Source organism: Rousettus aegyptiacus, unplaced genomic scaffold (genome assembly GCF_014176215.1).
Source record: "Rousettus aegyptiacus isolate mRouAeg1 unplaced genomic scaffold, mRouAeg1.p scaffold_m13_p_12, whole genome shotgun sequence".
Classification (NCBI taxonomy): Eukaryota; Metazoa; Chordata; class Mammalia; order Chiroptera; family Pteropodidae; genus Rousettus; species Rousettus aegyptiacus.
Window position 1 is genome coordinate 74231323 of NW_023416287.1, and position 26534 is coordinate 74257856.

At 40.7% G+C, this 26534-nt stretch overlaps 1 protein-coding gene across 4 annotated transcripts in view; it reads right to left on the reverse strand.

Annotated features, from left to right (window-relative positions):
- The window catches only part of EPG5 (ectopic P-granules autophagy protein 5 homolog), an 89459-nt gene continuing 62925 nt past the window's right edge, over positions 1–26534 (reverse strand). Inside the window, exons 32-45 of one of the 4 annotated variants that reach the window (XR_004953713.1) lie at positions 24440–24588; positions 23706–23907; positions 23086–23158; positions 21770–21873; positions 18920–19095; positions 16622–16807; positions 15913–16122; positions 15131–15275; positions 10853–11095; positions 9462–9678; positions 8706–8921; positions 6969–7083; positions 4170–4492; positions 1–2737 (exon numbers count right to left, since the gene is read on the reverse strand). Coding sequence is in view for 2 of the 4 variants with exons in the window: in XM_016147787.2 (XP_016003273.2) it covers positions 4310–4492; positions 6969–7083; positions 8706–8921; positions 9462–9678; positions 10853–11095; positions 15131–15275; positions 15913–16122; positions 16622–16807; positions 18920–19095; positions 21770–21873; positions 23086–23158; positions 23706–23907; positions 24440–24588 (2219 nt within the window). In the remaining 2 variants the exon portion in view is untranslated. Of the gene's footprint in view, positions 4493–6968; positions 7084–8705; positions 8922–9461; positions 9679–10852; positions 11096–15130; positions 15276–15912; positions 16123–16621; positions 16808–18919; positions 19096–21769; positions 21874–23085; positions 23159–23705; positions 23908–24439; positions 24589–26534 lie in introns of those variants that run through there. The other 3 variants (XM_016147787.2, XM_036230012.1, XR_004953714.1) reach the window with 3 other exon arrangements.

The window sequence follows — 26534 nt, forward strand, 5'->3', positions numbered from 1 at the left end:
TTAAATTTGAATCTAATTTATTTGCAATTTACTTAATTCTCGTTTCTTCCTTTTTCTCAAAATTATATAAAAATTTGTTTTTTGTACAAACATGTAAAATGGTGAACAGTAAATAAATGAACATTACATATTAATGACCAAAATAAGTTGTGGTTTTTAGAGGCCATACTACGCTATGTGGGAAGGAAAGAGCTGAACACACTTAAGTATTTGCGCCACATAAGTGATTTTAAGTCATGGAAAGAAAAATAAGTTCTACCCCTCAGTGCTCAATGAGATATTCTATCTGTACATTAAATAAATAACATTCCTTAGTGATTTCATTATCCCGAAAGAGGGTCAGGTTGTTTACTTTTTTTCAAGTTATTGTCATCAGAAATCGGAAACCTATTCAGACTGAAGGAAACTTCACTATAGCTTCTACAGGACATGATGCCTCTGCAATGTGTGAATTTCATCACGAACCAGAGCAAGGTCAGTAGTAGGGCCTGGCTGTAGGCCGAGAACTTCACCCAGCTTTACCTACATGAAACTGAAGCTTCCAGCAGAGTTCTTTTTTTTTAAGCAACACACTTATTTCCAACATTATACTCTCCTTTTTGCTTAGTAAGACAAAGTTAACAGAAAAAATTCAGCTACTACCTCAAAATAAGCTATAAAATTGATCCAAAATGAGGAGCAGGCAGTTTTAAAGAAGTGCAAAGCCTTACTGTCAGACCCACCACGCAGCTAGATGAGGAGACCTGTCCTCAGCAGCAACTGATGTTAAACCCAGGTCTGGAGTTTGCACACGCCGTTGAATATGCCAACCCCAGGGCACAGTGGCTGAGAGCCAGTGGCATCCGAGAGTCCAAGAAAGTGAACCTCACTGCTTAGCCTACAGTAGTGTGACCAACCCCCAGGGCAGGAACCAGGCTGGGGGCACAGAATGTAAGGAGAAGCATCTGCAGGTGAGTTACACCTTAAATTTGTGCCCTTGGTGCCTCATTTGTCCCACCTGAGTCCTGGCCTTGCTAACCCCAGGCACAGCCCTTTCAGAATAAGAGGGGCTACTTTGGGCACTTTTCCCAAAGTGCAGCCCAGTTAGACATAGTGGGGACAAAGACCAAACTAAAGGCACTGAAAAGGACTGAGGGGTGGGCGGGCAGGGTCAGCAGTGTGATGAGATCCCCAACTGAAGACAGGTCTGTCGGAAGGGTTGGAGTGCAGCCCAGTCTGGCCCACTCCAGCAGGACCAGGACCGATGTTTCCAGGAGGCCAGTTTGGGCTTAACATAAAGCAGAACTACAAACAGCCCACCGGTGGCCGCCTGGGCTGCCCACCAGGGGCAAGAGGAGGGTGGAGGGTTGGGGCTGGTGAGAGGAGGGACTAGGTGAGCTGACTTTAAAAGTCATGATTCCACAACATTTTCCTACTCCAGAAGAAACTGTTAATTTGGGGATTAAAAAAACTGTGTATCACCTTCATTCAAAAGGAAGAAAGGGCATGAACATTCCAACTTGTGCAATGTGGACAGTGATTTTGGTGACTGACTGAAACAGCATTGGCACTTGGCTAAAGGGAGGTTAGGCTGCTCTGGGGGGCATTTCATTTCTGGACTGGGCTTCCCCCACCTTAGAGAACTGAGAGTCAGGCACAACCTCAGAGAGGCAGACATGACTGGGCCAACGAACTGATCATCGGACTGTGAAATGAGCCATGCCCAGGGACTGGGGGCCACTGCATGCCCAGGAGCTTTGGGAACATGCAGGGCTGGGTCCTAGCTCCTGTCAGGCTGAGCAGATGTCCACAGCCCCTCCCTCCCTCAGCATTCTGTACCTCCCAGATCAGGGCAGTAGAGTTAGGACATTGCGGAGGATCAAGTGTGCCTCCCAGATCCTTCTTCTGGGTACTGCAAGGTAGAGAGAGATGAGTGGAGACAAAGAGGTGCTTTACGCTGAGGCTGGGAGGCTCACACACATCCCTATCTGAACCCATGCCACTGACAGATACGTGCAGGGGAGCGGTCTATGCTAGTTCACCTTCGACACTGCCTGGCACAGAGGTGGACTTGGTCTTGCTTGATCCAAGTATCCACCTGTAGCACTGGGGACCATCTCGGGAACCGGCCCTGTGCTCTCTGGAGGCTATTTTTGCCAGCAAAGGCAAGTCATTCCCGAAAGCCAATGGTCACCACTGATCTATTAATTCCCAGGAGGCTACAGCAGCATCGCCACCTTCAGAAGTATCTCCGTGTCTTTAAAGCATTTCTTAGCCCAGAGCCTCTCAGAGGAGCCTATGCAGTGAGCAAACCTACTGTTAAGCATGAAAGAGTTAAAAAGGAAGCACGCTGAACAACTATCTGTGATAATCAGGTTACATTGTCAAATAAAATAGAAGGCATCAGATATGTTTGCACTGACTTTAACTCCTGAAAAACTGTACAAGATAGTGTGTGATATCCCTAAAAATCGGAGTCTTACCAGCTACAAAGACTGATTTTATTTTTCCTAATTTTTACAGATCAAATACATTATATTATAAACTTTCAAAGATTAACAATCAATCATAATTTTCTTTAAAATGTACATACCGTCACTCAAAATTTTCACATTCTAGGATATCAATAATTACCTCTTCCTCAAAGAAAACAGCACAAAATATTTCTTGTCATAAAATCTTTGTTGCCAAACCAGCCTTTAAACTGTTCGTGGCTTCTAAAATTTTCTTATACACAGCGCAGGGAGGAAGACTGGTTCTGGAAACGGAGAGAGGCAAACACAAGGACAGCTGAGATGAGCCCGTCTGAGACGGACACTGTGTGGCCCAGGTCAGGGGCGATCTTTGTATAGATCATGTCTACGAGGCAGAACTATTCTATCCGACTAAAGTTCAAAATGAAGAACGGCTCCTACACACTTTCAAATGTTCGGGAAGCACTCTGCACGGATATCTGAAGAGCTTATCACTCTGTTAACCTGTATCTCTATCCCCTGCTAAAAGCTCTCAGTGACTGTCTAGACATTTTTAGGTAAATATCTTTGGGCTACAGATAACCCAAAAGCAAAAGACACATTACGCAAGCCAAGAGAATTATGAATATGACAACGGAAGTCAAATTGCTAATTCCTGGGGGAAATGACAAGGGCAAGAAGATGGCAACAGAATAAGGCAATGTTACCGACAGGCTTTGGTAATGAATGAACTATTAACAACAACAGAAGGCACATGGCTATTGAAAAAATGCAAATTTCAGTGAAGTCTCCTGACCTGACCTAGTTTCCAGCGACCAGTGTTTCAGCAGGTTTGCTAACTTAGTCTGAGTTTCAAAATGGAGTGAAGAAACAGCAGGGAACAGAGACCCAGGTTCTCTGTCTCTTGATCCCCACTCCCCGCCACCCCCCAACCCCCGCACGCCAGCCAGGACCTTCAGATATCTGACTGGGTGTCTATCAACAGTTGTAAACTTAGATGTCTACAGGGTCTGAGTAGTGATGTGAATAAGGGAACGGGCTGCGATAGGACAAAAGGGAATGCGCATCTACCTGACTGGAGAGAGTAAGCCCTGTTTCTACTTTCCACCCATGTGGACCAAGCAAAACACATCTGTGCACAGTATGCTCATCACAGACTGTCAGCACACCACCCCCGAGTTAGGTGGCTGGCTCCTGCGCCATGAGGACACACAGCTGCATCAAACAGACTTGTCACCATCTCTGCTGTCCACTATCTTCAGGATCAAGTGGTCACATTTTAGAAAGCGACTCACTTAATCTCAGCATTCTTACCTCTCTCCTGAGAGAAATAACACAGTACTTTTAAGCTGATGTATTTCCCCATATTTGACATACGCAGAAATTTTCAAAGCTTGTTTTTACTTTGAAGGAACACAAATGGGGTTCACATGTGAGGGTTCAACATGATTCTGAAAATAGTTAGATCTGGCAGGGGCGTTGTGACATTTAAACAAAACAGGAGAGGACAGCAGTGGAGATATACAGTGAACCCCAGCTGGGGACTTTGCGAGGTGACTGAGATATTCAGTAACTGAAAGTGGTTCTGTCTCCAAGTGGAACTTACTAAATTTCTGTTTTTGGAGTAATGTAAAAACTGAAAAGTCCCTGGAAAAGTTTTAAGAGCTAAACACACACACACACACACACACACGTGCACATGCACAACAGAATTACCTAATGTCTGCCTTGCATCTCAGTCAACTACTTCATTGGCCAAACTGAGCTCCACAGTGAAATTGAGTAAAGTTACTTGTGCAACAGCAAGGTTAATGTAAACATAAACAGCAACAGATTTTTCAAGAGTCTCATTGTTACTATCGTATGTTGTCCAAATAATGCACTTCTGGATAGAGACGGTTAACGAGAAGAGCCAGGAAGCTTTTTCCATCTTGGAGGCAATGGCCAGGATGCTGTATAAACTGAATGGCTTGTGATATCTGATCCTGGTACTCAGCATACTGCTTATTTGATGTCAAGGATTCAAGTGCATTCAGAGCCTAAAAAACAGGGAAGACAAAAGGGTTAACCACCTACCTAGATGCATATAATGTGATTCCAAGCAGGTATTGCACACCTACTGTTATTACCTGATAACAACTGTAAGCCTCTGGGGGAGCCTACGGAACTGGAATTAGAAGTCCCAAAGGCAGGCACCAATTAACCACAAGCAGAAGGAGACCAGCGACCCAGCTTCTGGGGCTTTGGCCACCTACATCCAGTCTTCCCTCTTCCTGGCCTGTGCTACTCTCCAACCCTTCCTCGCAGTGTCGCCGCTGCGGCCAGGCTGGCCTTACTGCCTTGTCCTCCTCCGCCACTGCCAGCCGTGGAGCCTTCCCCACCAGATCATCCGCTGCCTCTCTTCCTGGAGCCCCAACCGGAAATCTCAGGCACCAGCTGCCTGTGAGGCCTGTTTAATTTGTTGTTGGGTTTGTTTTTAGGTTACATAATAATGTAGTATTAAAATGTCTGAATGAATGAAATTCAAAAGAAACCAGTGGCTAAGTGCTGCTGAGGGTAAGCAATAAGATCAACCTGTCAGTCAACAAATGTAAAACAGAGATCAAGTCACTTCAGTTTCTGTCCCAGAGAAATGACAACGATGTTCCCATGCCTCTCTTCAGGAATAAACAAAGCATTTTTTAATTTCCTAATTTTAATTTTTCTCTCCGTCAAGCTAGGGGTAAAGAAAACAATCAAAAAAATCAAAAGAATGGTTGAGAGTGAGGAGTTATATTTTCCAACCATGTAAGTCCACCCACCGCCAGGTTTCTGAATGTGAACTGTGAAGTCTCTTGCTCCTTCTCCTGTCATTTATGGGGACCGCTGCACTAGAAAGTATAGATTACAAGATGGAATTTGGTTGGCTCAGTAAACAAGGAGGGAGAAGGTTTTTTTTTTAAAGATGATAAATGAAGTGGCAGCTTAGAAATAAATTACCAAGGAGTGGAAGACAGAAGTCTTAGGGTTGAAAATAAACAACTAAAGGGATTTTAGTACCGGGCTAACTGCTGTGTGAACGGAGTTCAGCCTAAGAATAGGAATCAATGGAGACAAGCACCTTTATGAACACAGTATCCATGTTCTCCCCTTTCTTATTTTTTTAATTTAACCCCCAAAATGGTCTACTGTGACAATTTGGCTAAGAGTAATAGTTTTATAAAAAGATGACTTTTTTCAAGTCTGAAAATCCTGATGACAAGTATATATAGGTACTTTATGTTTAAAGAAATACAGGCAGAGACACAAGGTGTGGGAGACCAGCAGGCCACAGCTAAAGCGAAAGCCCTGCCCCAGGGACTGGTAGTGACAGGAGAGACTTCTCAAGTCTGAAATGCTCCCTGCTGACTTTACAACCAGCCCTCGGGAGATTCGTCTGCCTACTTGCGACAGTTCATACACGACATAAGGGTTCAAAGAGCAGTTGTCTAGTTATCTGTAACAAGTATCGGCACTCTATTTATAAACAGAGATGCTGGTGAAGAACCTGCTGATTATATCACTTGATCTTCGCTCTTAATAACCAAGATACCCCCCCGTGGGTGGCTGGCAGAGACATTACAAAGCTGCAAAAGAAGAAGAGCTACGGGTCTAAGTGTTTACCATGTGCACAGGAGCAGCACTGCAGGGCGGCAAGAGCGTGACGCCCAGAGCCAGACTGGCTGAGCGAACCCCGCACCCCAGCCCCAGTGCTTACTAGCCGTATGATCTGGGACAAATCTGTCTCCATTTCCTCATCCATAAAATAAAGATAATAAAAGTTCCTATGTTTTAAGGTTGTTATAAGGATTAAATGAGTTAAAACTTTAAGCCATTAGCATCAATTGAGTTAAACTTAGAACAATGCCTGCCATGTAGTAAGCACTCAAAAATGTGGCCATCATTTTACATTTGGTACATCTTTGTCTGGCCAGTCTGATTATAAGTAAAAATAGTTAACAGGAATGGGACCACTACCATGTGGACTTCCACATTTTTAGAACAAACTATAATTTCTCACAGCTATCAGTTTGACCTCGGTAGGTTATTCCAACATCACCCAACAGTGGTCAGCCTCCAGATTCACAAAACAAGAACTATTTCCTTGGTTCTTAGTTAAAGCTCAGCTAACCTCCATCATTCTCAACCATGGCCACATCTTCCATGCCAGTCCCCCGTGGCCGGCATGTGGCAGGTCAGCGCATCGTCACGTTCATCAGAACCAAATTCTATTCCAGACTGGCTTGTCTATGGTCTTGCTTCTTCTACAGTGGTGTCATGCTGCCCTAGGCAAGCACCTTTACAAAACCTGGTTTAAAATCTGAGGCAGGCATGCACAGCACCCATTTTCCAGTGAGTAAAGCGCACCAAAGGACACACTGTACTACTGCAGATCACCAGTAGTCATGTGTGAAGACTCCAGCTGCCACCTCCCACCCCCTAGGGAGGGCCTGGTAGAAAACTTCTACCCCTTTATTGTAAAGCTTTTTTACTGACCTGCTGAGCTTTAGGGGTGAGAAATAATTCAGAGCCAGGCTTCAAACGAATCTGGTCCTCGGCAGGAACTTGAACTGAAAGGAAGGCAGCCATGCCTCGGGCAATGACTCGGAACCTTAGGTGTTAGGGAGAGATCAGAAGAAGTAAATGGCTATGATAAAGTAAGCATTTTAAAATAAATATCATATTTTCTATTAAAAAACAAAAAACTAATACATTTCCAGACCTGCTATTGTTTTTAAGCCTCTTCAGAAAAATCTTAAATATCATCAAGAAGGAGCCTTACTCTTCCCTTCCATTATTACCACCCAAACAATGTAAGTAAGCATAATTCAGACTCATGAAAGAGTGTGTTGGCAAAAATATATAATAACTCTCAGATATTGCTGGTGGGAATATAAAAAATGGTGCAGGTGCTGTGAAAAAGTCTGGCAGGTCCTGAGTAAGTTAAACATAGAGTAACGAATGATATGACCCAGCAATTCCACTTCTGGGCACATACCCTGAAGAACTGAAGGCAGGTGTTCCAACAAAAACTTGTGCACAAATTTCACAGCAGCACTATTCACGATAGCCAGAAGAGTTTAAAAACCCAAATGCTTATCAACTGATGAATGCATAAACAAAATGTGGTATATCCATACAATGGAATAATACTCAATTGTAAAAAGAAATGAAATATTGACACACACTAAAATATGGATAAGTCTTTAAATTTTATGCTAAGTGAGAGAAGCCAGACACAAGAGGCCACACATTATATGATTCCATTTCTACGAACTATTCAGAATAGGACATAAATAGTCAGAAAGTCAATTAGTGGTTGCCAGAGACCTGGGGGCGAGGAGAACAGGGAATGACCGCTTAATGGGTATAGGATTTGCTTTGAGGGGGATAAAAATCACCCTAGTGATGGTTGCAACAACATTATGAATGTACTAAATGCCACTGAATTAATTGTATGTTTTAAAATGGTTATCATGATAATATATTACATTATGTGTATTTTACCACAATTGAAGTAAATCAGAATCACATAGTCCTGATAAATTCTACCATGAACAAAGAAACATGATGTTAACTGGTTTGAATTAGGTGGCTCCCGAAGTTGCAACAAAACGAATGGGCTAGTCTACAAGAATGCTGCCATCAGAACGCTACAGAAACTCTTCAACTCTGGTAAAGGCTTCAGACAAACCCACGATGCAAATGAACATTATGAGAGAAAACAGGAGGCTAATGGCAAATTCTTTCACACCTTGGAATTTTTAGCAAGAAAACTTAGACTTGTTTCTCAGTGCTTATCCTTCTTATCAATTAACTCTAACTCATCTTGACTTCACGGTTCTAGTAGACTGAGTCCCACTCAGGACCTGACTGCCCTGACAAAGAGCATGCAATGAATAAGCTGACTGGGGTATCTCAACCTACCCTTGCAAACCATCACCGGCTCCAAGCCGAAAAGAAATAAGTAGTGTGGCCAGACTACAAATCAAAATACAACAAGAGATAATACTTTAAAAAAATTATTTGAGCATAAAAACAAAGTTGTTTTAAAATAAGAATAAAACACATTTTAAAAAAATATAAAGATGTAGTCAGGCTCTGGTTGTTTTTTCCCCTAATCTTTGGGGGAAATCCAGCCCCTAAGCCAAAAACCTACTAAAGTATCACAACCCCTAAGAAGGTGCAGACACTGAGGCCCATTTAGAAGAGCAGAGACAGATGCCTCCTTACCTGTTGGACAGGGGCGATTTCCGGCCAAACCCGATTGCCCCCAGAATCCCGGAGCTGAGCCTCTCCTCAGCCAGCAGGCTCTGCCTGCTCTGAAGCATGAGCAGAATTCGAATGACAGATTCCGTCAAGACCAAGTCATTCTGCTCCGTCTGGATCAGGGACAGCTGCAGGACTTGGTGCCACCACAAAAACAGCTTTGCCTCTTCCTGCACAGACCTGAGGGGAGGCCCCGGAGGAAAATAAAATTACAAGTGGGGTTTTTTTTATATTCCCATTTAACTGACAGTCCACACTTGAGTTGTAAGTCTAAGGGGTATTTAGTACTCTTAAAACTTAGGCTACCGGGTAATAGCTATTTATTAATAATATAAAACTTTATTATATTAATAATGTAGGGGGACTGTGACAGCTATCATTTATTGAACACTTACTACATGCCAAACGCTGTGTGCTAGCTTTACATTCTTTCACTTAATCCTCATAACAACACTATGAGGAAAATATTGTTACCGCTAATGAACTGATAAGGAACGTAAAGGCTGGTACTTCAAAATGTCCATTTTAGGAAATAAAAAATCCTGTTCAGAAAATTAGCCCATGCATGTAAACATCTTTCTAAAACAAGTGTCACTGTGCCTTACAACCTTGTCTGTTTTAACATGTCACTTGGTTCTTAAATGGGCTCTTACTTCAACCCCACATTCCAAGTTACCCAAACCCAGTGAGTCTGACACAGCAGCCAGACGGCCAGCGTACTTTGGATAGACCTGTTCCAACCACTTGCTTAAGATAAGCAGCACTTTCATTTCATTCCTTAGCGTCTGTTCGCTGTTTAAACACTGCAGCAAGTAGACATAAAGAGTCAAGTAACTGCCAAGGGACAGGCATTCCTGTAGAAATTCTTCCATGGTGAGCTCAGGAACTTGAAGGGACACCAGAATGGGGCCCCATCCTAAATGCTGATTGAGGGAGCCTAAAAAATAAAAAAATACCAAGAAGAGGCAGCAAGGTAAGGGCCAGATTCAAATTATTTAACTACTCTAATAAATGTCTTCACTTTAATAAGCTTGATGTCAAGAAAACATTGCCTGCATTAGCCCTGGAGCCACAAAAGCGGAACATGCCCCCCAGCTTAGGCTGGAAAGCCTTTATGCTAAATGCCTGTGTCCTGGCTCGCCACTATTGAGGGCTGAGAAATCAGAATTCAGTGCTGCATTTTTATAAATCACCTTTCTCATCATATTATGATCATTAAAACCACAGGTAGCACTGCCTGTAACAGTCATCTAAGAGTTTCAACTTTAATAACATTTTTAAGTATGTTATACTTATGCTGTTCCAGGGGACATTACCATTTCTCTAGCCATCATGTTTTTACTTATGCTTAGTTTGACTCATATCTCAAAAGAAATCCTTGAAAATGTTTCACAAATTGAAGATAATTTTGACTTTAGTAACACAAATGAATTTGGAGCAGGGGTGTTATCCTCATGGCTCTCAATCCTTTGGGGGCAGTGAGGGTGGGGTGACATGGTGACATGCATAGCACCTCCCATGTGGATTCGTGCGTTGTCAAGAAAGGGCAGAATCCAAGTGCCTCCTGGCATTCTCGCTAAGACCCTTTTCTCTCCTGCTGTGGGCGCTATGACGCACATCTACCTGTCGGAATTGAGAAGTGCTCTTTTGAGCAACAGTTCTCAACCAGACCAGGTTGTTTCCAGAATGTGAGAGTTTAGAGAGGGAGAACAAGAAAAATAAAAGGGAGATTGTGGGGGTATGTACGTATAGGGGGATCTCTGCGTTACAGTTTAAAAGATATGACAAAAAGTAACAAAAAGATTTCGATGAAAACCCATTTTAACAAATGAGAAACTAAAGAAAATTAATGTAGTGTATCATTATTATATAGATTCTGGCTTATAGCATTTGTTTTGAGAACTATGACGAGGCCTGTGACCTACATATGCAATTTACCTATCATAAAAGGGCATGCCTGATATTGCAAAATAAATTAGAAGTTCCCTCCCTTGAAACACGGTTGCAGCAACACACATGGGTCATAGGTTTTCATGCTGACTGCAGATCTTCACAAAATAGACAAAATACCTTCCCGAAACATGGAGAGCATGAGACGACCGTCCTCTCACCTTCTTTGAAGTAGGCAGTGATGCAGGCTTCTGTCGTCTCGGCCATGTGGCGGACGGAAGCCAGGCTCTGGCAGGCCGCTGTCAGAAGGGGCAGCACCATCAGCCCGTGCACGTTCTGCTCGATCCAGGTCCGGATGCTGCCCCGGAGGAACTCTGCCGTTGGAACTGTCGCGTTGTTCACCACCATCAGGACTTCCATAAAGAGGCTGCTGAGGGCCATGTGGCGGGTCTGGCTGTCTACGTCTGAGGGGGACACAGACACGCACTCGTGAAAGCCTCCGGAATGGCAATGCAAATGCGGTCAAGGGAGCAACAGGGCTTTAATCTTAGCTGCTCTCCAGGCAGATTTTACAATCCTGTGGCAGATCTCAAGGGACCAGGAGGAAGACTGGATGGTATTTAGCTTTTAAGGCTAGGATGTGGTACATGAGTACTTTGGTAAGAGCAAAGTAGGAATACTGCAAGCTCCCTGGCTGCAGCGGTGTGGCCAAGTGATACTTTAAAAAACAGATATATTAAGCTGGTGTAAAAGAGTGACTTATTTACCAGAACATGCTCAATTAGTTGTTATCTTCCAACCTTTGCTCATTTGGAAAGCCAAACACACAGATCTCAGCAGTCATTTGGTAAACTAGTTAGAAACAGCACCTCCACCCCATCATTGCCAAAGCCATCTATTCCAGAGGGATTTACACAGAATAGTTGTGGTTTAAAACAGAATATAAAAGTAAGGGGGAAAAAACCTTTTGAAAGGCTCCTAAGAGCAGCTCTTCTATTTTTTTGTTTTTTGTTTTTTCTAAATAAGAAAAATAGACAGACTGGTAATATAAATGGGTCTTTCTAAAAAATTAAGATGTCGAAAGAGGACAGTATACAGGAAAAAGAGTAAATTCATTTTATAAGAGAACTGCGAACGAATTGGTTACTAAAATATTGTCTTTACATTCGAAAATAGAAAACAATTTCACTGAGTGTGTGAAGAAACTATTCAACAGGTATAATTTTTACTAACTATTCCTAGCTCTCCTTGAGTTGGGTACATTTCTTTTAATGGAATAGAGTTGTGGCTTTCTCACACCGAGGCTTCTGTACAATGGGAATAGGGAGGTCTGACTCATTACACCCATCAGACCAAATTCGTCCACTTGCACAGGATTAAATAAACTCTCAATGTTACTATAAGATCTACTTATTATCAAAAAAGGACTTTAAAGATTTATCTCTGAATTTCAGCTGAATAGCAATTTTAATTTTATCTTTCAATATGACTTATAGGACCAAAACCCAACCGCAGTAAGCCTCCTAACTGATCTCAGCCTCTCCCCTTCCTAATCATCAACACGGTCAACGATGTTTTCTTAAAATTCAGACCTGATTCCATTGTTCTTCTGAATAAGATCTTTCTAGAACACTCTTCTCGCCCTTGCATCGTCAGCTATTATTCAAGCTTCATGGCCCAATCACATAATCAACTGTAAAACAGTTTCTCCAGTATTGCCTGCTAATTTCTTTTTTCTTTACACATTCAATCATTATTGTTACTTGCCTTTAGCGGATGTTAAACTTTAGGTGCGCTATCTCATTCCACACTTATATATGAAACAGGTACACCATTCTCCACATACTCATTACATCCAGCTGTGCTATTTAGACCTCCTACAGTCTTACTGATTTTCTGTCTACTCAATCTATCAATTACTGTGAGATGTGTCAAAATCTCTCACTGTGAGTGAATTTGACATTTCTCTTTCTAGTTCTGCCAATTTTCACTTTATGCATTAGCTATTGTGTTTTTAGGTACAAATAAGTTAACAATGATTATATCCTCCTTCCTGGTGAACTGAACCTTTTATCAATTTTCCAATGACTTTATTTCTATTAAGGCTTATTTCTGTTTTTTTAATTTTTCAATTACATTTGGCATACAATATTCAGTCTTGAGGTGGCCTCTTCTATATGTCCCCAGCTGGAGGATTTCTGTTCAGCTAGCCTTCAGGAAACTCACAGTGATGGTTGTAATTCTGATGTGGCTGTCAGGAGGCAAGCACAGTTCACCTACTCCACCATCCTGACCGGAAGGAAGCCTGCTTATTTCTTCTTTATTTTTTGTCATGCAACTTCAGGGCAGGGAAACACAACAGAGATCATTTGGCTCTGAAATTCTTCCTGCCTTATAATCCTATTTGTATAATATTAATATAGTTCTGCCAGCTTTCTATTTAAATATTTACCTGATATGTTTATCTTATGGAAAACTTTCTACATCCTGTATTTTAGATATACTTCTTTAAATCATTTATTAATCCAGTCTGACGATCTTTTAACCTGAACATTAGTCAATTTACAGTTACTGATATATTTGAATTTTATTATCTTATTTTGGTTATTTTTCTCACCTTCTCCATGCTTCTTTTCTTGCCATCTTTTGAACATGTTTTAGCCATTCTTTTTTATCTCCCTCTACTTGCTTAGAAATTATACATTTTATTTCTATGCTTCTGGTGAATTTTAGATTTTTTTTAACATTCACATTTCATAAAGGTGTAAACTTAATCAATTTCTTGACCCTCTCAAATAATAAAACTTTAGAATGCTTTTAACTCAACCTGTTTCCTAACATATATACTGCGGTCATATAATTTAATTTTAGCTTTTGCTTTTTAAACCCCTAAATGCATGATTATTATAGTTCTTTATAGGCAGTTTTTATTTATGTTTTATTACTTTTTCTGCTTATTATTCCTTCTTGCAATGGCTTATCCTGTGATCACTCTACTTCCACCTGAAGAACATGCTTTAGCATTTCCTCCAGGGACAACTACTGAGACAAAACACCCTCCATTTCAATAAAAATATCTTTACTTCCTCCTCATCCTTGAAAGATGGGTCTTCTTCATTTACAGCTCGAGGTCACCAGTCATTTCCTCTCAGCACTGTGATGTCACTGAGAAGCAGGCAGTCGGCATGCATGCTGTTCCCCTGTAGGCGATGTGTCTTTCCTTCATGGGTGCAGAAGTTCTTTCTTTGTCACCGGTGCTTCAGCAGCCTCACTGCAGTGTGATGGTGTGAATTTGTTTCAATTTATCCTGCCTCAGATTTGATGTGTTTACTGAATCTAAGGGTTGCTATATTCACCAGTCCTGGGAAGTTCTTGGCCTTGCTATCTCTTCAGCTAGCCTCTCCTCAAATCTGTACCTCCTCTCTTTCTGATGAGATTGATGGCTATATATATAGAAGATGGTTAAATCTTCTCAGTCTGTTCTCTGTCCCTTAACCCCACTTTTACATTCTTCCTGTCTGTTCTACATGCTGGATATTTCCTTCAAGTTTATTTTTCAGTTTACCTGTTTTCTCTTCAGGTGGGTTGAATCTGCTGTTAAACTTATCCATTAAATTTTTATTATAATTTTTATATTTTTCATTTCTAGAATATCTGATTCTCTCTCCAACTGCATATTTCTATAATAGTTTATTCCTTACTGATATTTTCAAACCTCTCTTATTTCATCAAATATATTAATTTTTGTTTACTGTGTTAATTATGCCAATATCTTAAGTCTTTATATGTCTAACTCTGCTGACTTGTTCTTTGCTGACTTGCTCATGGTTCCTTGTTTCCTTATGTATTTCAGGACTTTTTTTTTTTTTTTTTACTGTGAGTTCATATTCCTTGGAACTCTGAAGACTGAGCTGAAGATGGGTTTCTCCAAAAAGGATCTGTAGTTGTTTTCTGCCAGGCATGTGGTGGCATTGCCAACCCAGGACTAGTTTAACTAAATTCTCAGGTTGAGGGATTTTGGGGAACGATCTAGGTATTATGAATTCTTTCTTCAAACCCACACGAGGGTCGGCTTGTACTAACTAATTTCCAAAAGAGGTATCTTTTCCCCTACCACATAGACTTCGGATCCAACATCCAGGTCAAACAGATAAATGTCTTTGCTTTCCTCCCCTAGGGGCAGGTTTACTTCTAGCTCATCCTTACACAGAGGAGCCTATGGAGTTATATCCTGGAGTTATCAGTCATCTAAGCCCTTAGTCCAGTTAACCTAACACCAGCATCTGAGAACGTCAACCCTTCCTTGGTCTTAATGTTCACGCCTCCTCTCAGTGCTGAGATAACACAGTGCCCCTAGGGTCCAGTCATGCCTCTGATCACTGCTTCTCTAGAAAAAGGAATGACTGTGTCTCGACCATCTTCCTGATGTCACAGTGCCTTACAGACAGCAGAAGTTCAATGACTGCATAAAATACACAACCCCCCTGGTGGTCACTTACCGGGTGGGTTAAAGACAATGATATCATCTAAGAGCTTAGACATTTCCTGTTCTAGGACTGCTAAGGTGATTTTTCCATTTTGCTCCAGGGAGCTGAGGAATTGAACCATCTGATGAGTGAAGGCTCGGCATTTTGGAACTGCATCCTGACAATAAAAAAAAAAGATCATTCAAACAAATCCTTGCAAGCAGTGTTAACTGAGTGTTCCCTGCCAGCGAGGCACGGCCTCGCTACTTCGGCAGGGAGTGGAGAGGACAGAGCAGGAAGTTCCGGGAGAAAACTCTCCCTTTTCACTGCATTAATGACATTAACTACACACCAATTACTCAACAGAAACTTTCCCAAAAACTTTTATGTTCATTATCTAATTTAATCCTCACAGCACCACTTGAAGGCAAGGTATTATTTCCAATTCAGATGAGTAAACCAAGGTTGTAATGGCAGTGAGATGGGGAACTGAGTTTGTTAGAACTCAAACTCATGCTCATAACTTCCTAGCCATTCTGCTGCCAATGACATTCAGATCACATAGACAAACAGCCCACTGCCAGCCCATAATCCTTTTGGTCTCGTTAGCATGTGACACTGCAAGTAAATAAATGCTTGCCAGAGATAAATAAAACTAAAAGATCCGAGAGGCCAAAATATGAGTATACATGATAGATATCCTCCCACTTCCTCTGATGAGCTGTCACAGGGGTCAAGACTGTCCTCAGTGGTGCTTAAGCTATTACCAGTCCTGAAGAACACTCTCTGCCTTTGAAAGTACCCACTCAACTTACAAGATGTTTCTGGCTGTCAGTAGGAACAGAAAGGCCTGCAGTCACTTTCAGGAGCTTCACAATTAATTCAGCAGAAGATTCCTTTGCCAGGAGGATGGATGGCTGATAATGGCTGCTGAAATAACTTAGCACACTCTGATATGACACGATATCCACAAGATGCCATGAAAGTGAGCTTGCCTGTCCAAGAAGACTCAGTAGAGGCGAATCCTAAGATCGAAACACATATTCCTTTAGTTCCAGAGCTCCCATTTTTCCAGAAATACATGTCCCTAATTAGTCTAAGAAGTGACCACCAAGATGGCCTATGATAAGCATAGAACAGTTAAGATGTCAAATAAAAACCAACTCAAGTTAGGAGTACTAGTAAAAGTAATAACCAAAGTCTTGGCAAAAGCACATTAAGATTTGTAAGTATTCACAACCCCATTTTCAAAGGAACTCTCTGAGCTGGTGTTAGAACTAGCAATTAATGAGACGTAAAATAAAATTGATTTTTATATACTGACTCAGTGTAGTCCCCTTCATAATCTACAATTAAATTATGAACTATCCAAGAAAATCAGGCATCTCGTTAAGGGCACATCCTGTATACCTTGCACATGTTCACAATGATAAGATGCATCAGGGAAATAACAAAGGACAACCTCAAGGAAAGTGAGGATCTAGGGGACCTTGCCAAGTTTTATTACAGGCTCTCCAAACTTACTGTTTGGTCTACCAACTGATGTTCCTTTGCCAATAAAATCATCATGAAAAGGAGGCAGACAACCATGCTCCGGGTCTCTGGGTGGGGACTGGGACTCCAGGCATCAGAGAGCACACTGACCCAATTGATTTCGCAGAGGACAGACCCCAAAAATAAGAAGCAGCTCTTGGGGCTTCCTCGTTCCACCTAAAAGGAAACAAATTAAAACCAGTGTTTTGCTTTAAGCTACTTAGTATCTCGAAAATGTGTATAAATCAATGTTTACTAAATTATATTTTTTTAAATAACACTTTTTTCCCCAGATTACAAAAGTCACCCATAATCCTAGCCCCCAGAGATTTAGACTTAATATTCGTAATATCTTTCCTTCCACACTGAGTGTACGCGTAACATTTTCAAGCTTGTTTGGAGTTCACTGCTTATTCGATTAATTCTTAGCAGGAATGAGCTTTCTTAGCTCCAACCAGGGTGGCAAATCCCTGCCACAATCAGTCACTGGTGCTGAAGGGAGCACATTGCAGTCCTCAGACGTGCTGGGAGAGGACAAAGGTTGAGATCTGCTAGTCAGTAGTTCGCAAAGCCGAGTGTGCATCAGAACCATCAGGAGGACTTGCTAAAACACAGAGTGTGGGGCATGACCTCTAGAATTCTTCATTTTCTACAACCAGGGTGGGTGCATTTCTAACAAGCTCCCAGGTGGTATTGATGCTGCTGGTCCTGGAACCATATTTTGAGACCTACTGTATTAGTGTATAGACTTTTATACTGCCTTTTTAGTGTAATGTAACATTATGTTATGTTGTAAAAATATCTCCAGATCATTAGTCTTTATAATTTTTGTTAACTATATATTTAATTAAATCCAATTTTTAAATTATTAGGGACTGGGGATGGGGAAGCTATGGAAAATGTATTATAAAGTATGTAAGCAATGTCAGAGTAATCCCTTATAAACCTATTTCAAGTCTGTTTAAAATAAAACACGGCTAGCTATAAACTTTTCCTTTTAAAATGAAGATTAAAAGGGTCTACTCCACTTATAAAATCACCATTTAACAGCATTTAGTGATGATTCATATCCTCCTATTACTAACATATTTATACTGTGCTAACTACTTATCTTTTTCCCTTTTAGAGAATGATTCTTAATCCTCCCTTTATAATCTGTTTTCTAGCCTCACCCTCAATCCACTCAAAAAATACACCTTAGTATGCCAAGACACATAGAAGTGAAAGATGCCCAGCTTTTGGGCAGGTCAGAGTCATCCATCATTAGACTACAACTTCTAGAGACACAGAGTCTACAGCATCCCTTCATATAGCCATTCTACTATTTAATCTGTCATATAGCTAAGGCTGCTTTTTTCCTTAAATGCTATCTTACAGCACGATGGTGATGAACATCTACTTAGTGCCAGTCTCCTATGCTAAACCTAACTATGAAATCATTGTTAACCTTGTATTTCTCTAAGACAACTGTCCTCAGCCTTAGAGTCCCAGAGGTATGGTTGACAAGAGCAGCGCTGGGTGGAGTCTCCATTTAAAGCACTAAAAACTACAATGCCTTTTACTAGTTGTCATAAATAACTGTGGGTCTGTAGTAATTAAAGCACTTAAAGAGTCTCAATTTTAATGTGACATTAAAAGTAAACACAAATGAACTGATGACTATGAACAAATAAAATGAAACAATCATATAAAGCTAAGATAATAAAGGGGCTTTTTAAATAGAAACTTAAGAACAACGAAAACGCCTGACTGGTATGTGACACTTCTGTGCCTGTTTTCTGCAACTACTGCTTCTACTGCAAAGACTCTCACACACTTAGTGGTACTTTCCCAGGTCACTTTGGGTCTTTTATGATTATGATGCATCACTGGGTGTTACAATGCACTTATATCTTCTGTAACCCAATTACTCCCTTGCATAACTGCTTAAAGAAACTAATGGCTTGAGTACTAATTTACATTTTGCTTTCATAGAACATTTAACAATAAGTAGTTCTAAGGATGCTATCCAAGAAAAACATGCGTACACAGAAACACCAAGAAGCATGTGTCAAAGTCATGAAACCATGTATTCACATGACAACATTACTAAAGGGAATGACTGCTCTTATAGACAGAGTCTTTCTCTGGGTTTTCAAGTGGTCCTGCGACTTTACACAGGACCACACAGAACGTGGCACAGTTTGCTTGGGCACCCATAGCAACTGTGCCTAAAACTCACAGTGAACAGGGCACAGACTGTTCCCTAACAGCCCAATCCCTCCAGGCTGTGGGGAGTGAAAGACTTACTTTAAAGAAGGCCTCCATGAGCATCTGATCGGGGTGCAGGTCCCTCCATGGGAGTTTCTGGTAGGCACTATGAAAAGCATACAAAATGAACTCTGGCATTTTGGGTGCTGTGCATGCTTCGCAGTAATGCATCAGGTGTAAGCGAAGGGCACCTTCATCACCTGGCAACAGCTTACCTAAAATTGAAAAAGCAAATACAGCTCAAGACCTTTTAGTTAACCTTTAAAATAATAATAATAATAATAATAATAATAATAATAAAAAAATAAGGAAACACAAATTTGAACTAAAAGTCTAAAACCTAAGGTTCTCAATAATTACACGATTTCAAAGATTTTCACACGCCGGGGGTGAGGGGGTGGAGAACTGATGGCAGATTAATAATAAAGAATGGTTCTTACTTACCTGGGTAACTGGAACGAGTAGCTGGTGTATGGGAGATAGTTGGGGCAATTAGTTTTCCTTCAAAACTTCTAAATAGATGGCTTTTTAATTCAAATTGCTCTTCTACAACCCCAACCAATTCTAGGCATCCCTTTTGGCCGCAACCTGGATCACTCAGGATTATTCTCACAAGAATAAACTGCTTTAGTGCCTCAAAAACTAACGTCAACGTGAAGGGCATTTAGTCTGAAATGGTTTCAGCCTTTCGGGTTCTCTGCAAAGGACGGGAGCATAGTCAAAGAAGAGAGAACCACACACAGAAACAGAAACCTGATGGTGTTTCTCAGCATTCACTGTTCAAAAATGACCAGTGAGCATCAACACATGGTGCCAGTCGATTTACTATTTCTAACATTTCTGTGCCCTCGATTCCCAGTCCTTACTCTATGCTACAGCAGAAAACATTTAACGCGTATTTTTAATAATCTTTTGAAACAGGGGTGAAGGGCAGTATTTGTTTACATGTGGATAAAAGATAGTTTTGTTTAGGTAAGGATAGATAGGTAGAAGATGTCTAGGAGTAACCTCTTAGAATGAGACTAAGCTTCTAGTTCCAGCCAGACACAAAAAAGTTTTGTGACCTCAGATAAATTCATTTTTTCCCAGGTCCTCATTTTTTTCGTTATAAAAGGAGAGAGCTGGATCGATGATCTCACTAAAAGGCTACACTTTAATACTTCTTCATCCTGTTATGCATCGTTCTTCTGCTTCCTCTCTCTGATCTTAGCTACCAATTCCTGATGTTATCCGTGTATCCTCCGGTTCCTAAGCCACCTTCTTATTTTATATACACAGGTGAAAGCCTGTGAGAGTACTTGCCCTTTATACTTAGAAATTAAATATATACCCTATGTGACTATAATTTGATATCCCAATATTTTTCTCATTAATAAATATATTTTAGATGGTAAAAAGCAGCTAGTAGAATCTGCCTTTCAAAAAAAAAGAGAGAGTACTATTAGAATTTCATGTATTACTCATTGCACCAACATTTATCAAATAGACACTGAGACAATGGTACTGATAATGTATCAACGCGAGTTCATCGACTAACAAATATACCACTCTGCTGGGGGTGTAGATAATGGGGGGACTCTGCATGGAGAAAGGGACCGGGTATACAAACTCTGTATTTTCTGCTCAATTTTGTCTAAAATGGCTCTAAAAAAATTAATCGACTATGTGTATGCATGTGTGTATATGTATTTATATATATAAATATTGGATGGCATATTGCTAACTCTATGACTAAGTCCCACATAAACACATGGCAGCCATGGAGGTGTACCACTCAGTTCTCCCTTTTAACAGAACTTCCTGATCCAGCCATGGCACCTTCATGATCCACTGCAGCACCTAAGTCAAGGGCACACTCCTCCCAGGCAGCCTTCAGCCAATAACTGGGCATAGGCCTGTCCACTTCTGCCAAACGTGAGGCTCCTTAGTAAATCTTCACACTCGAACTCCCTACTGCGCTGGACAATACTTTCTCAGAGCTGTACGGCGGCTGAGGCTCTTCCTTCCCACTGCCCTTTCACAGGTGCCGCACCCGCACTGGGGTGTGAAGGCTTTCCTTGCCTACTGTTGTTCCTCTCCCTTTTATCGAACAGCACAGGCGACAGAAGATAAGCTCCTCTAAGGACAACACCCTCACTGAAAGGGCAGATTAGTGGGGAAAAGAAAGCTTCTCTACCTCAGCCCAGACTTGGAGTTGAGGAGGGAAAAAGTGATCATTGAGGCCTGTCTGCAAGTTGAGTATGGACTTCGATTTCATATGTGTGTGGTGTGAGAAACTCCAAACCAAGAAATTACATAGTTCCAATTGGCAACAACAAATGCAGAGTTTCTCTGGAGGCGCACACACTCATTCTAGTCTTTATGGAATTTCCCTAGATAACATTTCTCTAAATATGGGCTCAGAATACAAAATTATAAAAGACACAGGAAGCAAGCCTCTAAGTAAGAGTCTGAAGGAATCCCAAAGAGCAGCATAATAAATCACCCTCCAATGGAAACTTCAGATAATGGAATTATTACATATAGATTATAAAAAAAAGTAAGTGTGTTTAAATATTTTCAAGAAAATAAAGCACAAAAAGAGAAAATATGAAAAAGAAGTCAGTGTCACAGAAGAAAGAATGTGGTTCAACATGGGGGACAGACAATATTTAAAAGGGAAAGGCTGCATATTCTCCATAACTGATGGAACTCCGAGCTACCTCACCAACAAGATAAGAGGTTATGAGCTTTATGTTACATAATTATATGAGTGAGTTTTCTTTGGTCAAAGATGAATGCCTGCCAACTAAAATTAAACTAAATAAAATAAGAAAACAGAAGCAAAAAGAGTACCTGAATGACTTAGGGACAAAGTGAAAACCAACCAGAGACATAACATCTTCCTACCTTTAAAACTCTCGTGCAATGAGTCAATGCAATCAGTGAACAACTGCACAATGCTTGAGGCCACTACAGCGTCGCTCTCGAGCCAAGGGTAATGTCGTTGGCTGCTTTAAATAAATGAAAAAGCACTTAGAAATGAAAGGCCATGATTAAATTACTCTAGGTCTCAGAGTTTAGGGCTTGCCAGAGTCACAGAAAACCCTGTATTATATAGCTCTAAGACACGTTTAGACCACTTTGAAGCCTGGAAATTCTGGATGTGAATTACAGCTTGTAGTATCAACCATGTAGTTTTATTTACTTTCCTCCTCAACCTTTATTCCAACACAATTAAATTTCATAAGTATGTAACCTAAATGAACATCTTTTTACATTCGATTTATACCCTTGAACCCATCTCTTGGGCATCTTGGTTACATTTCAAATGCCTTAGAAATATACTGTTAGGTAGCTTCAATGGTAAGAACAGAGGGAGAGAAAGAAAGAAAAGGAAAAAGAAGAAAAGAGAAGGGAGGAAGGAAAGGAAGGAAGGAAGGAAGGAAGGCGGAAGGGAGGGAAGGAGAGGAAGGAAGGAAGAAAGGAGGAAAGGAGGAAATTTTCATGTAACAAAAAGATGCCAAAAAATAAATGGGTGAGAAATAACCAAAGAAAGAGACTCTTTATATTAAAATTTCAGTTTCTGAACCTAGTCCAGAAAGTTCAATATCAAAATAAATTCCATTAATTCTTTCTGGAAATAAACAGGCAGCTTGTATTATGGTCACCAGTCAAATTGTCATTACAAAATCCTGAAGCTTGCAGATTGTTTATGAATAGCCCTCTAGCAAAAGCAAAGATCCAGAACTTAAATGCTCATGAGATAATGCTTTCATTTAACTGTAAAGTTCATGTTAAAAGGGTAATTCCTACTCACTAATCTGGAAACCAACTTAGTTCCAAAAAATAACTGAGATACTGGACAAGATCAAGTTAAGTCTCATGTTTAGTGTTATAATATCCAGACCTAAGTAAAAAGAGCAGCTTCTGTTTCTCTGAAAATGAGTACCAAAACTCATTTGACTTTTTTATTGTAGAAAACTGGAAATGAGTGTCCAGTTTTGCTTCAAAATTAGTAACAATAGCTCTGATCAACCAGACTAACAATTCTACAAACAGAAAACATCTTCAGTTTTTTTCCACAAAGAAACATTTTCTAAATTTAAATAAGGCCCTGCACTTAAAAAAATTAAATCTGTGAATGCATCTCTTGTACCAAAATCCATCAGGATTTCTAAGTCTAAAGATTTCAAAAAATTTTGAATATCTGAAAAACGATTTACCTTTCATTGTCCTCTAAAACCAGGATCCATGGCTTAAAGAGCTGGATGATTACTGAATGCAGAGATCTCAGCACTAAAAGAAAGCAAAAATTTTAGAGACAATAAACAAGGGTATCCTTTGTAAATATCACCGGTAACATTATATAGAATATATACAGATAACACTATATACCTGTATACTCACAAATTATGTTGATATAAAAACAACATGTTTAATGTAAGTATGTCTGTGGTTTTCATTTAGTACAACGGCATTTCTTGAATTGTACATTTTTCATTATAAAATGTCATGGATAGTTTTATATGTACATTCTTTAAAGATAAATGTTTAAATATTCAAGACCCTTTCCTTAGTGGCATAAAATGAAGAAAGAGCTGGAGACTGAAACCTCTCTCTTTGTACCCCACCCTGCAAAGGAGGGGCAGAGACAAGCTGAAGCAAGAAGCATCCACTATCTAAAGGAACATAGGTATGACACATATACGGGTTCACACCTATGCCATGTAGTTCCCATTTCTTTTGCTTGACACTCAGATATATAGTTTCATCACAAAGATTTAAATCTTAATATGTCTATGCAAGTCTCTTCTAAGGGAAGGTTGGACTCAAGGCGTGTTACCTATTTTGCTGCTGGCAGATGGGTCTTGGGCCAAGCAGGCCATTTCTGAGTCGAGCAGCCTTTTGACGAGATAGCCCATGAATGTCTTCATATCATCCATGTAAGGACTCCATTTTGAGAATAAACCAAAACTTTTAAAGTCCAATGTGGATAACCGAAGCTTATTAAAAAAGGTTGAGAGCCATTGTATTGTCTCCATTACCTGGAAGAGAATGACTGGTTAACGAATGCTTCCTGAATGTCTACTTTCAGTAGGATGTCACTGTAGACCACAAGGGAGGGCTTCGGCTTTGAGTTGCAAAGGTATGCAGCACGTAAAAAGTAAGACAGCAAACTTCAAACTTTTCTTCTAATGCAGAGGAACCATTCTTTCAAATAGTTTTTCATGCGGACGTGTATCATATAAAATTGATGAAACTGAGAGCTCAGTATGACGCTGGCATGAAACTCTGCCTGAAGGAGTCAGTGGTGTGAGGTTAAGAAGCAGGTGCAGGTGGGTTAAGGTGGGGAGGGGTTACGACCGGGCTGCTCTCAAACAGATGGACTAGACTCAGACCGAGGTGGGAGATAAAGGTGATTCAAAGGGGGAAAAGCAAAAATAGGGCTCTTAAAGATAATGCACACACAAAAACCCTGCTTTTTAGATATTCACTTTAAATGTGTCCTAATTATCTAAACAGCAAAGGAAATGGAAAACAAATGCACAAAAACGTGAGACACCAAAAACTACACACCTGCTTGTCTGACAAGAGAACGTCTGGAGAGCTTTGAAGCACCGTGCTCTCTGCAGAAGCTGCTCCCTGCTGGCAGTTTGGGGCACAGCAGCCCAGGGCTCTCAGAGTGGCTTTCCAACACTCCGGGCTCAGCAGCTGCTCGGCAGAGCCTTACAGGGCAGGGACAGAGGACAGACAGCAAGTCAGCATCTTTCACAAACTAACTTCTTCAACTTGTATCAAAGAACACATGTATTTACAAAGGAATAAATATTAAATAAAAATCCAAAACAAATTTATAAAGACCTGTGGTAAAGAAGCCAAGGTAAAGAGAACCTATTCAGAGAACTATCCACCTGAGCACTTGACTTTCCTTGTCCCTGTTAACTCTGCTTGGAGTGAACACAGCTGGAGCTGTTTGAGCTAGAATCTGGAGAGACATCCCACCCCTCAAACCTTTACTGGGGAATGGTAAGGTGCCATTTTCCTGGCTGGATAATGTTAGAGAAACAATGGTGACAGGGCAAGGAAGACTAGCTGAAGATGTTACAGTAGCATGTAGGTCTCTTCAGAAGAAGTCATGCTTATCCTAAAACTGTACTCCTGCAATGGGAAAAACCTAAAGCAGCGCAGGGCAGCCCATAAAAGTAGACACTACCAGCCAGCACTCCGCTGCTTACAAACCTCACATCTCAGAGGACAGGAATTAACATCTCAGGTTCTTGCCACCCAGAAGTGGCATGAGGATCAGATACGATAACTGATGCTCACAGGAGCAGGTCTGAGGGGGAAAATGGTCAACTGCGCTATACTACATATGAGATGTCTAGGAAACAGGAAAGGGTCTGTGTCTAACTGCTACTGTGGTCTGAAGCCTAGGGCAGAGGCCTAGAATCAAGCTACAGGTGTGGGAGTCATGCACCCCTAGAAGATGGCAACAGGCTCACCTAGGGTGAATGAAGAGAGCAGACGAGTAAAGGAGAGGACCCTGGGAACTCCGACATGGTGGCCAGGGAGAGAAGGGAAACCAGGAGGCTGGAAGTCACGGGCTCTGACAGAGGTGGTGCTGTTAAATTCTTAAGCCTTTAACTGAATTACTTTTCCTGGGAAGTATAAATTTCCTGCTACATGCAAGTCAATAGTTGTCTACAGAAACAGTTAACGATATCTTTAAAAATTTTCAGGAAAAAAAATACTTGATCAAATTTAGAAAATTAGCTATGTAAATATGCATCAAAAAATGTACAAATAATTTCCTTATCACTATTCTCCGCCTACCCTGCAGCTTCTCTCTGTAGGAAACAATGAAAGTTTGAAGTGCTCTGAAAATGAGACCATACATTTTTGTATTCTTCAGGTAGTCCAATACATAACGGTTGTTAACTTATTCATTAAATAATTTCTATTAAGTAACACAAAGATTTAGCATAAAGCAAAAGTTAGTTTTCCACCACATCTATGAATAGTATGACGTTTGCATGAAAAAGAAAATATTATCTCATTTTTCAAATTTCAATAAAATCGCTGCCTCATGAAATTTCAAAAATAGAAAAGCCTACATCCTTTATTTCTCCTCTAATCTCTAACATGCCAATGGAAAATTATAGGAAGGGGACAGAAATGGTGGGCATGTGGAAAATTTAATGCTGCTCTTTCCCTTGGCAAATATAAATACAGTCTATCATCATATAGGGATAAAATCCACTTGCAAAAAATCGAAGGGAGGGACAAAAGTTAACCACTATTGGGAACTACAGAGAAACCAATTGGGACATGAAAAGCAACTTCCTTCTCTTACCAAATCCGTAGTGGGCAGAGTGAGCAGGCCCACGTCCACCCCATCACATCCCACACAGCTGCAAAACCAAGGCAGAGAGAAGGGTGCACAACTGTGGACTCCAGCACCAAAAACGAAGTGCTGCCTTGCCCAACGACGGCCCATTCTAACATTTAAGACAATAAATGACCATTTTTACAGGCAGCATCCTTTTGGGGATTGCTCATTGAGTACTTCAGGTAAAAATCTAAACTATTGCACACTTGCATTATTTGTACATTTTTGGATGACATCTGTAGAAATGATAAATGTAATATTAAAATTCATTGTGATCTAATC